Here is a 15,262-nt window from a genome sequence, read left to right as displayed (position 1 = left end):
TAGGCCCTTTGAGCAGCGTCACCCAGCAACCCCCGACAACCCCTATTTAACCTTAACCTAATCATGTTACAATTTACAATAACCAGTAACTACCTACTACATTTTTGGACTGTGGGAAGAAAATGAAGCACCCAGAGAAAACCCACATATTCCACGGGAAGGACATGGAGAGGCTCCTTGCAGAGGACGCTGGGACTGAACTCTGAACTCCGAACTCCAAACTCCAAACTCCAAACTCCACACCTGAGTTGTAATAACGTCACACTAGCCTTTGACCCAGACTCCAGCATTGCTTTGAATATTTTTGAATAAATTAACAAAATATTTAACTGTAAATAATTGTGAAATATAAGTTTGCATATTGGGCCAACTATATGGTCCATAGCTATGGTGATATTCATATCAAAAATACTTCGATCAAAATTATGGGATGAGCAGGGCAGAGATGATTAGTAAGTGCATCAAAGTCATTTTGTTCAGGAGGACAATACTGGAAGCTGAATAATTTAATAGCTTTGTTCCTTTCAACCTTCAGAAGCTGTGTGCAGTTGTTGCTGTAAATAGTGTTTAACTATGTTATTATCTAATAATCATTTTCCTGTACTGTTTGAAAGTATTATGCAACTACATTTTCCCCCTTTTCACAAAAAGCGTTTTAATTGCAGATCATCAAAAACCCACCCGGGACTCATTGTTCACATCAGTGACAACCCAATGGATGAAGGCAAGGTATATGATTTGCTCAAAGGGTAACTGGTTAATTATTGCCTCAGTGGCAAAGAAATATGCAATACTTTTGTTGGGGTTGGATTTTGAATGTGTTATATCATTCATATGTTCACCTAGTATCCTACATTCATTATACCAGTTTTCTCCTGTTCTTGGCTACATTCCATCTAAACTGTACCTTTTTATGCGTGTTAATTACTTTCGTTCCGAACTATTTCATTAACTTCTTTTGTCATTGATCCAATCAAATGATCCAATCACCTTTGTTCACTGCAAGGTTTAGTTTTGGATATTTATAGTTTTTAGTGAAATACTAAAAGTTTACTTTCAGAAAAATGTATAAAATGAGGAAACAAAAATAAGCATGCTATTGCTGCACAAGCTTGCTGCAACATTTAGTAAGATAATGGCTGATCTGGTGATTAGCCTCACCACCACTTCCTTGTCTGGTGCTCGTTCATTTCCTTATGTTGAAATATCACGACTAGTGCTCTCTGGAGATTGATAATCTTCGGATAGTAGAAATACTTCTCCCACACCCCAGGAAAAATTACATGTACAGTGTCAAGACCCCCAAAATTTAAATGTTTCATTAAAATTAACTCTCTTCTAAATTCTAAATGTAAAACGTTAAAACGTCTCCTTCGTCCAGGACTAAAGCTAGTGAAACCTCTTTGTAATGTTATACTTTCATTTGTTCTATATCTGTGTTTGCACTTATTTTTACTTTTATATGGATTGTGTTGCTGTATAAAATTGTGTTGACAAATAGAATTTTCTGGCCCAGTTTTTGTTTCTATCTGATTCAGTGATAAGAGTTTGCGATGCACGATTTTAGCAATAGTATTGCAAAAGTATCAGTTTATGTTAACACATACACATAAAATTTTGTATAACTGCTTTAAAATTTCAAAGAATTGGTTATCAGCTTTAAGTATTTTCTGGAAAATCAGCTTTTCAGAATCTGCTCAATCTTCCTGAAACAAGAAAACAGTGAAAGAACAGTTAAACTAGAGGCAATAAAGCCTTCTGTGCTTTTTCCTAATTCTAAATATAATTCTAAGTATAAAAGACCTAAGGATACCTTCGTCTGAAACAGACACTTGTATTAGGTTTTTGAAATAGTTTTTTTTAACATTTTCCAAGGTGTTTCATAGGAATATTAATCACATTTCACATTGTGCTGTATATAAAGAGGGAAGCTTTCATTATATCAGAGGCAAAAATAATTTAAGAAAGTTCGAAGGAAAGAATTCCAGGAATCAGACCTGTTCAGCTGAAATCATGGATGCTGGTGGTGAGCAGTATAAAATTGTGATGCACAAAAGACAATTAGTGAAATGTAGAGTACAATGCTAGGAAAAATATAGTAAGTACCAATTAAGAAGGGATTCCTATTGGGCATCAATTTCAGGTTCTTTCCAGCAATGAAAAGTATGAATACAATGACTAAACTGAAGAATATCTACCTTTAGGACAAGAAATTTGATGTGCCAGTGTGCTTGTGGCATATAGGAGACAGTTAGGTGCCTTTTATTTGCAATGTTAGATATGGATATCACTTGCCTCTTCACTGCGTATTTTTCCAGTTGTGTTTCCATACCTGTGCTGCCTTCAGAAATGCTAAGGCTACCAGGTTCTCAGATCGTGCAGATGTGTATGTAACTGGTAAGTCTAGACCTTGAACTAAAGTGAAACATTTGCAAAATTTTGGGCAGCTTCTGAGAGATGCTTTTAAGCATCCAGAGCCATCTGTAGCCAGTAGACTTGTGAGGAAACTATGTTGGAAGCATCTAATGCACCAGTTATTGTCTTTGAAGTTAGCGATACAGGAGCCTTAGTTCCTGCAAGTGTTTTTGTGCCACCTGTAAAATGGGCTGAATATACCTATACAATTGAATGTATAAATGATTGATTGTGAGCTTATAAATCTTATGGACGTGTGGAAGGCGTAAATTCTTATCGAAATTAGTTGGAAGAAGCTGCAAATTGCATATTAAAATGAATAAAACCCACCTCAGTGCTCAACTGTGGAGGCCCCACTTTTTGAATGTAGGGTTAAATGATTGTCCAGTGTCCAGTCTATCTTTTCATGTGGCCGTACTGGAAGAAAAGCATGGAACTATCCTAATTTTTCTGGCTACGTTTTGTACTTGTATCAGCATCGAAAATTGATTTCTTGGTCCTTTGTATGAATGCTACATGTTGGGACCTTGCTGCATGCAAATTGGCTGTTGTTTGCCTTTGTTATTGCAGGGACTACTCAACATAGTTAATTTGTGGTGAAGCATTGTGAAATATCCATAGGTTGTAACTACACAATATGACAGAAGTTCTGTTGTTATTTCCCTTAGATTAATCTTGCACAATGTTGATTCTCTCCATTTGTAGGACATGAAAGCTTGCCATCTTCCTATCTGTAGAATAAATGTCAGCAACTTTATATGACTCATTCTAAGACTATTTAACCTCCCAAGCTATTTCATTGTGGAGTTTGCAATGAAATAATCGAATACCACCTTGTCCTTTAATACAACAGATTCATTTTGCCATGTGATTTCAAAAATTATAAAGTCATCATATTCCCTGGAAGTAACCTACTTGAGCTGACAAAAGTCTAATCTTATTTTGGCTTTTCGCTAGTTGAAATTGTCGTAAATCAAATTAGTGTTGCCAAACTAAAACTATCTTAATGTGATCTTGATCTTTCTGAAAACATCTGCACGAAACTTGCTTTGTTTCATTGATCACATTGTTAACCCTTGCATGCAGTGAGTTGTTCTTGGCCATTCATCATTCAGTGTGTACTTGAGGTTTGCTCCTTAATCCATAAAAATTGTGTGATGCCATTTGGTAACTGACATAAATCATAGATCCAGTCGATCAAAGTTGATCAGTAGAGGCTCTGTATCCTTTTATCACATTGTCTGACAAAATGAAAGTTAGTTGAAGTAATAGCCACCATTTTTGTGGAGAGGGTATACTGGGGAAAAAGTGTTACCTATCTTTTCAAAGTTGCTCAATTCTTATAGGAAAACATATTCATGGTTTAAAATCAGTTGATGGTAGCTTTTTACCCCAGTGTCACAATATATAATTCTGCCACTGAAAAACAGAAGACTCTTTGTGATACCTTCAAATCAATTGAGTACTGATTGACTAATAAACAACTTATTGTCATAGCATCAAACAGCTATTTTCTTTTACTCTGAGGACCTCAGATTGAAAATAGGCTTATTTGCATGGAGAGGAGTGGTCAATAAATGTAAGCTTTCTGTGTTTGTGATTTTAACTTGTAGATGGATAGCATGTTTCATGTCCTTGGCATAAGTGGGGAGAAACAGATTGGGGGTTTTAAAATATTAGAAGATGAAGTTGCAGGGCAAGTATGTGGTTTAAAAAAAACCCTCAATTTTGCTGCATGAAGGACATCCTAGAGTTTGGCTTTGGACTGCTCCAGATATCCACCTTTTCATTTATTTTCTTTTGCTCACGCAATAGATGAGTGATTTTTTTAAATTTCTAAAATATATCAAGTGGGCACACCAAATTATAATCCTTTTACTCGAAGAATTTTTAACAGAGAAATTTTGAGAGTCACATTAAATTTTTCTTTGGTGGATAAGAGAGCATAGTGTCATCTTGAAGTAAAATTAAATATTTTTTTAAGTAAAATCTTCTGTTTAATGGCCATTTTCAGATTCCATCTATGTAAAATAGCTTTTATTCTGATACTCAGACTTCATCTGATTTTTTTTCCCAGTAGGTTGTTTGAAATAATAGAAAAATCAAAAGATCAGAAATCCTGTTGCACCATGGATTAACATTTGACTAGCAGTCAGAATTCTGCTGTGGGTTGTGTGGATTCCCTTCATCTGCCTATTTCAATTAATAGAGTTATTATCAATAGTGCTAGCAAATAAAACTTACCGTCGACATGCTGACCGAAATTCAGTTTGGTTTCTACCTAAGTCACTGTGCTGTTTTCCTCTTTTCAGTCATGGTCCGTTCACAGAAGTAGGAGCAGGTCAGCATATTCTTCAGTGAGTGATTCACCATGCTGTCTTGAAGTCTTTCGATTATATCTGCTAGGCAGAAATCAGAAATATAACAGAATATCAAGCAAATTGCTAGAGAAGCTCAGTGGGTCATGCAGAATTGGTCAAGGGAAATGCACAGTTAACTGATGCCCATACGAAGGGTTTCGACCTGAAACAATGTCCATTTCCCTTGAGAGATGCTGCCTGATCTGCTGAGTTCCTCCTGCATTTTGTTTGTTGCTCCAGATTCATCATCTGCAGACTTTTATGTCTCCATACAATAGAGTATCCTCCATTTACCCAGTCAAGTACAGCTCTAATTATCAGAAAAACTCAACACCATCATGGACAAGGTGATTGATTATTATCCTAACCACCACTACCACATGGGTGGCCATGGGTTAGGAACAGGAGAATAGGTAATGTTGTTCTGTTGTTCAGGAAAGGCTCGGTAAGAATAAGCCAGGGATTTATAGATAATGTTGTTCTGTTGTTTAAGAAAGGCTCAGTAAGAATAAACCAGGGATTTATAGGCCGGTCAGCCTGACATCCTTATTGGAAGTTATTAGAAGGTATTCTAAGGGACAGAATATATAAGTATTTGAATAAACAGGGACTAATTTGGGAGAGTCAACATGGCTTTTTGTGTGATACATTGTGTGTTACCAATCTTAGAGTTTTTCAAGGAAATTACCAGGAAAGTCGATGAAGACAAGGCAGTGGATGTTGCCTACATGGACTTAGCAAGGCCTTTGACAAGGGACATGGGAGGTTGTAAATTGGATTTGACATTAGCTTCGCAGGAGAAGCCACAGTGGTGGTGATGTGTGGAGGTCTATGACTAGTGGTGTGCGCAGAGTTCAGAGCTGTTGATGTTTATCATCTATATATCAATAGTCTAGATGCTAATGTGGTAAACTGGATCAGCAAATTTGCAGATAACACCAAGATTGGGGGTGTGGGGATCGGGACTAGCTGGAAATATGGTCTGGAAAATGGCAGATGGAATTTAATGCAGGCAAGTGTGAGGTATTACACTTTGGAGGACCAACCAGGGTAGGTACTGTATGGAAGAGCAACACACACAAATGCTGAAGGAACTCTGCAGGCCAGACAGCATCTATGGAAAAAGTATAGTTGACATTTTGGGTCGAGACCCATGGTGATTGGTAAGACAGTGAGGGTAGAACAGAGGGATCTGAGAATACAGATCCCTAATTTCTTGAAAGTGGTGTCACGGGTAGGATAGTCGTAAAAGAAGCTTTTGGCACATTGGCCTTCATAAATCAATGTATTGAGTACAGGAGTTGGGATGTTTTGTTGAAATTGTATAAGACATTGGTAAGGCCTAATTTTGGAGTATTGTGCACTTTTAGACACCTACCTACAGGAAAAATGTAAATAAACTTGAAAGAGCACAGCGAAAATTTACAAGGATGTTGCAGGGGCTTGAGGACCAGAATTATAGGGAAAGGTTGAATAAGTTAGGACCTTATTCCCCTAGAACATAGAAGATTGAAGGAAGATTTGATAGAGGTATACAAAATTGTGAGGGGTGCAGATGGAGTTAAATGCAAGCAGTGTTTTTCCTCTTAGATTGGCTGAGCCTGCAACTAGAGGTCATAGATTAAAGGCGACAAGTGAAATGTTTTAAGGGGATCTTCACTTAGTGGGTGGTGAGTGTGGAACAAGCTGCCAGCACTAGTGGTGGATGCAGGCTCGATTCCAACATTTAAGGGAAATTTGGATTGATATATGGATGGGAGGGGTATGGATGGCTATGGTCCAGGTGCAGATAAATGGGACTAGACGATTAATGGTTCAGCACGGACTAGGTAGGCCAATGGGTCTGTTTCTGTGCTGCATTGTGCTAGGACTCTGAAGTTTAGTTTTACTTCCAACTAGGTAGACTTCTGTGAAAAGTACTGTATATGACCTTAACAATTGCTGTGCTAGTTATTCTTTGTTTATATATTGAATTCCAAACTATATTTTTGTTTCAGGGCAACTTGATGCATAAAATGTATTGCCTTGCTGTTTTACAGAGAGGAAGGCAAAAGCATTTTGATAATGGAATTTGAAGTAAAGCTACGTATTAAATTCTTTCATAAAATGATTCAAGTGATAGATTACTCAAATATAAATATTGGGCAACTGTGCTGTTAATGTTTGCACATTGCACAATATTTCTCTGCTGACTGTTTGATAAAACATGTTCTTTCAAAGTAAATGTGTAGATACTGAATACAAGAGAATCTACAGATACTGGAAATTCAGAGCAACACCTTCAGAATACTGGAGGAACTCAGCAGGTCAGGCAGTGTCTATGGAAAGGAATGAAAAGTTGACGTTTCAGGCTAAGACCCTTCATCAGGACTGAAAAGGAAGGGAGAAAAATAAGGTGGTGGAGGAGGGGAAGGAGTACAATCTGGAATGTGATAGATGAAGCCAGATGGATGGGAGAGGGGGTATAAAATGAGGAGCTGAGAGGTATAGGTGGAAAAAGTAAAGGGCTGAAGAAGAAGGAGTCTGATAGAAGAGAAGAGTGGAACATAGGAGAAAGGGAAACAGGAGGGGCATCAGGGGACGGTGATAGGCAATTAGGGAGAAGAGAAGGGGTAAAAGGGGAGCCAGAGTGGGGAATGAATGGAAGAAGAGGGTGGGGTGGTGGGTAAATATTATCAGAAGTTAGAGGAATCGATGTTCATGCCATCAGGTTGGAGGCTACCCAGACAGAATGAGGTTTTGCTCCCCTACCCCGAGAGTGGCAGTAGAAGTGGGGCAGAATTGGAGTGGGGATTGGAATTAAAAAGTTTGGCCATCGGGAATTGTTTCCTAGGGCTGGTCTTGGATAATTTTGTCCAGGCAGTAAGACTTGTGGTTTTGATCTAACCTAACCCTAGTTACGTTGAATCTGGTTGCTGACCAACCAGATCTGCGTACAGTTAAGCTACAGAAGATATAAAATATGTAGAATCTAATGAAGGAACAAAATGGCTGACTACTGATTAAAAATGATCCCGTGTTATGGCCATTTGGTTATCAGAAATTTGCCTTTAAAAATTCACAATCACTATTCAAAATTTTGAGATATGGAATAAAGTTTGCTCCAACTAAACTGTGTGGGAGGAAGATGGTAAATAAATACATGAGTTTGATGAAGCTTCTTCGCATTGGGGAAATCACAATTTGGACCATTTTCTAGGGGTACAATTCCTCCCCATAATGAGGGGTTGATTGTACTCGCTGTACCTACACTGGAAAATCATTTTACTACCTCTACAGAAATTTGTGAATGTGCTTAGGTTGGCATTCCCAGTCATGTGAATCTAGGCTACGGAGAGCATTTTTATCATGTTATGTAACTTAATAGATTGTTCATCTCATGGAACCTATTTCCATTTCTTTCACAGTAAAATATAGCACACATTAATTACACATTGGCAGTGATTTGCATCACCACAGAAGAGCAGAAACAAATGTTTGTTTCTGCTCTTCCCAACATCCTTAACTATAGTCATTACAATGCAACACCCCACTTGATCTGTCATGTTTGTAATAGCTGTGGAGTAATCCAATGTAAGTTTCACTTTTTATGGCCTTTCCTTTTTCAACTGTTGCGTTCTCTTCTAGTATACAGTGCCAACTCATCCGTGTTCCAACAGCAATTTTTTTTAAAAGCACAGTCTTTATTGAATACCAGCCAATGATTTAGAGGTAGGGTAGGACATATGCAGTTTGTTAAAATGAAACAACAAACAGCATTTCACCCAAAAATAACAGGATAACTCCTGCCGAAAATGCAATAAGTAGCGAATAACTTGCATGCAAGTTGTATGCGTAAAATCAAACTGTAGTCTATAGAACTCTTGTTGCTGACTTGATTTACAGGCTAACTCCTGGTCTGTAATACCTGGCCTAAGTATTATTATGAAAAGCAATTTTTCCTAATTTCTCTTCAATCTTTGATCTAAACTTTTCTTTGTGTACATGTTCATAAGTATGTTTTGAATTTGGTTTTCCAGATTTTTATTTAACACATGTCCTAATTTCTAGCCCAAAGTGGCATCATCTTACATACAGGTCAGGAAACCAATTTCTTTCTTTGATCTTTCCTATCTTTTGAAGCTGGAAAAGTTACACTGAATAACCTTAGCAAGATGCAATATACAAGAGAAGTCCAATTAAATCCCTTCATCATTCCCATTAATATTTGTTTTCTCTAATTATATATAATCGTCATTATTAAACAGCAGCTTGGCAAGTGCTTTGAAGTTATTTTCAGTTGTTATTATCAACTGTAACTGTCAATATGAAATACCTTGCACCTTTGGCAGTCATCACTGCTTAGGCTTAGCACTTGTCACTCTGTTTGCCAGCTTTATTTTAGTAGGACTGCCCCAATAATGGAGCAGTTAGTTATTGCACTACCTTCCCAGTATAACAGTCTTGTAGGGTTTTTCATTTAATAACAATATTGCACGTGACAGTTTCATCAGTTCTAGCCTTGAGAAAGTATAATTCATGTCATGTTCAAATGAGCTGTTAAACTGAGAGGGAAGATGGCATCTCAGATTAATAACAAAAATAAGTAAAATATAATGTACTGGAAGAAACATAATGACACTGTGTAATACAAAACTGAATAGGATGCAAAAGCAGTCAAATGCTCAGTTATAGATTCACATATATTTAATCATAGCAGGTCAAATTTTCAGGGCAGATAAGAAACTCTCAGATCCTTGGTGAGTAGGGGCATAATACCTCACTGTCATTAAAGGCATGGTGTATAGATGTATCTGTGTGGGGCAAAACTAAACTGATGTTTAGACTCGGCAGATCTTGCTTGTCCTATAAATCTAATTTCTCTTGTATGGTATCTCTTATTCAGTGATGCATATATGTTTAATGAATGAGAAAATGCTATTAAATTGCTTGGATCCCTTTTTGGGCATCACAATTATAGAACTTGTAGGTTACATTAACAGTAGATAACTGAGTAAATGAAATACAGCAGAATGCTGAGGTAATCAGTAATTAAGTCAGATTCTCTAATCTTATTTTCCTTTTGCGAAATTAATTTTCAAGATTAAATATTTCTGCAAAGTAATGGAATATTATTTCAGATTATACAGCACGCTTAGGGTGAAGCTGATTCTTACTTTGTTTAAAAGAGAACATAGGAGTTTCTAATTTTTGAACAGCAATTGTTTTTCAGAATGAAAAGAACAAAATGTTTAACTATGGTAAGTAATAGATTGATGACGGTCAATGTCTGCACTACAGAGAGTACTCCCACATGTGATGGCAAAATTGGGAGGTTGGAAACAAAGTGGCTGTGAAAGCTAAGCTTTGACTGGTTCTTTGAAAACAAGTATTCCCTGGCAATCTGTACCAGTGCCTCAGCATTTCATCAGCTAACTTAGTTAAAGGATTGGTGATTCATACATCTACATTTGCAGTTGGCGCTAAATTAAGGAAGAGAGTAAATTATGTTGATTGTATTGATGGAAGCAACAAGCTGTATTGACAGGAGCAAATTAAACAAGTGATGGATAGCATTCGATGTAAGAAAAAGTCCTACTCTCCTGCAATATCTTTCATGACTCAGTGTTCCAAAGCACTTGACAACAAATGAAGTACTGTTTTTTATTTATTTTGTTTTCAGGATTTGAGGGTCATCTTTTATTACCTATCTCTAATTAGTGAACTGAATTATAGTCAAGCAAAATGAGTAAAACACGTTCTCTCACACAAAAGACTAAATTTGTCACCATTAAGTACATTTAGATGGCATGCTGCTCATGAAAGCAGTATCCATCATCAAAGACCCCCACATCAGACCATGCCCACTCCTCATTACTACTATCAGGCAGGAGGTACAGAAACCTAAGGTCCCACACCATCAGGTTCAGGAATAGTTATTACCCTTCAATCATCAGGCTTCTTGATTCACTACTCAACTGATCCTACGATCTACAAATTCACTTTCAAAGATTCTTTACAACTTGTTTTCAGTATTATTTTTATCTGCAGTTTGTTTTCTTCTGCACTTTTACAACCAGCTCTCTCAAATTTGTGTAAGCTGGACAAATAGAACTTTCAATCTAGAGCAAATAGCTTTTAAATAAGGAAGTGCCTTGAAACAAAGTGCCTACTGATTGTGTTCAGAATTAAGCTAGTGATGCTGTTCCTAGAACTCTGCTGTGCTATATCCTATAATGCTCATTTTTTAATTGGTTTTTAAGGACATGAAAATGCATCATCTTTTCCAAGATGGTGCCAAGGTGCAATGTCCATTGAGACGCAGCTCAGATTTAGTTGTTTTTAATTTGTTTAATTGTTTAATTTGTTTTTTTTTTAGAATCATAAGGATGGTTTGGAGACAGAGAGGGGAGTTAGGGGTTAGATTAGGATTTAAGTATAGAGTTGTGAGGAAATTGGAGGTTAGCTTGGAGGCTTAATTCTCTGCTCTGCGTTTGAAGACCAGCAATGTGGATGTGGTCAGATGTCAGATTGGCAGAGAATAGGTGTGGATTCCATCAGGTCAGCAAGTTGTTGGCAGGTTCCAGAGTCAGAGCTCCGTACAGGTAGGAGGGATGAGTTCTGATGACACCCTGTATTCGCGAATTGGTGCCAAGTTGAACCAGGTTTCTGCAGGTCTGAGTCATTTTCGCTGGAGACCTATCCTGGTGTTAAAGAACTGTGTATTTGCATGGATGGGAAAGGGGAATGGGACTTGTTCTGCTGTTATGTTGCCTGTTGTGTTATTTGTTATTATGCCAAGCATTGTTGGTGCTGGAATGTGTGGTGACACTTGCAGGCTGTCCCAGAACACCTTTGGGTCTGATGGAAGTTAATGCAAATGACACATTTCACTGTTTGCTGCAATGTACATGTGACAAATAAACTTGAATCTTGAAATGCATGATACTGTAGGTAGTAAGAAGATCAATTAGTGCAAGTTAAATATTGTACATGCCATCTAATTGGTGTGTTGGAGCTGTGTTATGCATTTAGGAGTAGACAGTCTTTATCCATGCTTTTTGTTTTGCAAGGATGTCCATTTAAAAGAACCAAGCAGGAAATGTTTACACTGGTTCACATTATACAGTTCATTTATGTTCACTAGGAATGTTAGATAGCAAAAGCAAAGATTTCCAAATCAAAATGTTGGCCATTTGACTCCTCTGCATTTGCTTTTGCTTTTGTCCTTGGATATTTTCGTAAGGTTTATACAGGGTGATGTGAGTAAGAAGAAGAGTATTTGCTAGACAATAAAGGTTGTTACTATGAAGAATTTATTGACAAAAATAGTCAAAAGAATTTTAAATATGCATAAAATGTGAACGTTACTTGCAAGGCCAACACTGTTGCCCATCCTTAGTTTCTTCTGGGAAGGTGATTAAAGGATATGTTATGAGCATTTGTTCTTTAGTTGAATGCAGTTGAGTGTGGTATAACCAGAATTTAGACCCAGGTGTTAGAGTGATTTTTGGGTTTAGGTCATTTACATTTAGCAAATGACTTTGGCTACCAGTCTTCGGTTCCTTGATAATGTATTGTGGATTCAGTTTGGGACAATGCATTCCTAAAAGCTGTGGATCCCAGTTCAGATGCTGCTGGTGTTTGTGGGATGGATGTGAATCAGAAGGTGTGAAGTTTGTATGTAGCTTCAAAGGAAAGCATTGTCTATACTTTGTAAATATGGAATTGTCCTTTGTGCTTAGCAAATAAATATTGAGCCCCACATTGGACCAGCAGACCTTTCCACTGAAAACATCTCCATATGATACCTGTTCTACCTTGTTTTGTCAAATAAAGAAGCTGCTTTGTATCTACTAGTAACTCTCTCTGGCAGTTTCATTCACGCAACAACATTTGGTGTCAGGAGTGGGATGCCTTTGTGACCTATAGTGTGGCCAGCGATCTTAACAGTCTAAGTGGGTGAGTATTTTTTTAAAAAATAGCACTCACACTTGGATCTTTTCAGGTCGGTGGTACATGAGAAAACGGGGTATTACGAACGCGAGGAGCTGAACTGGTAGATATAAAAGTGTGTGTGTGTTAATGTAAGACAGGAAACTTTGCATGTTAGTTTGAGGGGACAGAGCCACCAGTTACAAAGGGTGGTTACCGACAGTTCGGGACGCCATAGTGAGGGCGTGTATACTCATTCAGAGAGCTGCATTTCAAGCATATATGTTTTGCGAGTGTGTTGAAAATGAATACAGCAGGCATCATGAGTTCAAATGCTCAAAAGTGGCAGATTGCAGAGTACATACTCTGAGGTTTTAAGTATGTGCTGTTTAACTGGCACCTGTCTATTATATTTTGCATAGTGTGGGAATTAATGTGGAGATATTTCAGAGAGATGTTTTACCCAGATATATCTGATGGGATGGCACCTATTGAGATCAAGCAACGTCAGGTTGAGAACCCTGATGATCCAAGCCAGCTCTTAACCTTGATTACGGCCACTCATAAGCTCTTCACCCCCGGGGAGAAACAGAGCATTTTGTCTGAGTTGTCCTCACTTAAAGTGGCATGTGGAAATTCGGAATTCTGGCATAAGCTTGAGGAAATGGTTGAAATTCACCAGATGCATCCTAAAGATATACACATGTTGGTAAAAGCAAAGTGCCCAAGGAATATGTTTTACAGTATGGGCCAGGGGGTGCGGAATGGTACATGGGCAACTACCGGGAGTGCCAATAGTGAAGAAAGATATTGCTCTTTAAAGGAGGAGTGAGGCAGCGACTGGAGGGAGGCAAGAGTAACTGGGGAGTGATAATGGCAGGGACTCGGAGAGCTGCTGAGACAGCCATGTATTATGCAGAATGTAAATATCAAGCGTATGAGGAGTATTTCCGGTTGGATAATCCAGGGAGGGACGACCAAGTCTTCCTGAAAATGATGAAGGAAGGACTGAGCTCAACCCACCAGGAAGTTTTAGATTTAAGGCATTACAGTGGGGTTACCCTACTCTGCGATAGTTTCGTGGGCCAGTGAGCTAAACCGAAGAAAGTGCAAGAGAAATCGTAAAGTGGCTATAGTGGATGCAGCTGCTGTGATGTACCAGGGAGTTTGTTTTGGTTGCCAGTGACCAGGGCATAAAGCAAGGAACTGCTGGAATAGATGTGGGAGGGTAAAGGAGTTGATATGCTACAGGTGCGGCCTATTGGGACATGGTTGGGGGCAGTGTCCAAAAAAGAGGAAAGAAAAACAGGTGAACGTTACAGCAGACATGCAATGTCTCACCCACTGGTGCCCAGTCTGACCAATCTGACTGCCAGTCAAATCATAGAGCTGGTAAAGACAGCTCCTAGGTCAGAAGAAGATGTGGTGGCAGGCCCCACTGCCAGTGCTGACCCGCAGATGTACATAACAGCATTATTAGGGGGATGGCAATGCAATATGTTAGTGGACACCTGTGTCGGTATCGATAACACACCCACCGTTGCCAACAACCGGACGGGCCATTTATATTATACTTTATTGTCGCCAAACGATTGGTACTAGAACGTACAATCATCACGCTTCACACTCCCTGGATTACAAATATTAAATATTAACAATATTAGGGGTGTAGGAGGGAAAACAGTGAAGGCAGAAAGAAGCAAGTTGCAAATACTGGAAATTGGCAGGGGGTGGGGGTGTTCAGCTTCCAGTGTATTTCTGGATATGTCCAAATAATGAGGGCACTATCCTTGGAATAGATATCCTAAGGGAAGCAGAGGCCGTTATATATTCAGGAAAGGGAGAAATAATATGGACAAGTCAGGGGCAGCGAATATGCATGATATAACTTCAGCAGTATCTGCCTAATACATGGTGGTGCCACAACTCCTTCCTCCCCATGTGTCCGGCTCTCATCTGGTGCTTCCTTTCTTCGCCATTTCTCCTTCTCTTCTGCCTCCACCTCTTCATATAATTTTACTGAACTGGCTTCCATCGTTTCTTCCTGTACACTCGCAATTTCAATTGCCTTTTGTTCCTCTGCCACTTTATTCGCAGTAATGCCTGCCCTCAGAGGGACTGGTGGTGGTCAGGGATGGGCAGGGATGTTGAGAAATTCTGCTGCCGTTGCATCATTTATGCTCAGCATAATCCTGGTAAGGGCAGAAAGCTACAGCTGACAGATCAACAACAGCCAAGGGGACCCTGGGAAAATATCCAGCTGGACTTCCCAGGGCCCCTACCCCAAAGCAGGGGGAAAGCTACTGTCAAGTAATTATGGATCACTTCACTGGGTGGGTAGAGATTTTCTCAGCAAGGGATTGCACTGCTAGCACCGCTGAACGGATTTTAGTTCAGGAATTCCTCCCAAGGTGGGGAACCACAGTTCAGGTGGATTCAGATCAGGGAGCACATTTCACAGGAGAAATGATGAAGGAAATGTGCTGACTGTTAGGGATTTGACAACAGTTCCAAGTACCCTACCACCCCCAGAGTTCAGGAATGGTAGAAAGGATCAACCGAACAATCAAGAA

General features: G+C 38.8%; 1 protein-coding gene across 4 annotated transcripts in view; it reads left to right on the top strand.

Moving 5' to 3' along the window:
• Window positions 1-15,262, top strand: part of LOC134350717 (syntaxin-binding protein 5) — a 238,902-nt gene that overhangs the window by 54,836 nt on the left and 168,804 nt on the right. For all 4 annotated transcript variants that reach the window (XM_063056323.1, XM_063056321.1, XM_063056324.1 and 1 more), the window contains exon 6: window positions 666-729. In XM_063056323.1, coding sequence (XP_062912393.1) covers window positions 666-729 — 64 coding nt within the window. The remainder of the gene's footprint in view (window positions 1-665; window positions 730-15,262) is intronic.

This window comes from Mobula hypostoma, chromosome 8 (assembly GCF_963921235.1).
Source record: "Mobula hypostoma chromosome 8, sMobHyp1.1, whole genome shotgun sequence".
In the NCBI taxonomy this organism is placed as follows: Eukaryota; Metazoa; Chordata; class Chondrichthyes; order Myliobatiformes; family Myliobatidae; genus Mobula; species Mobula hypostoma.
The sequence above is the reverse complement of the archived record's forward strand: the minus strand, read 5'-3'. Positions and strand labels throughout refer to the sequence as shown.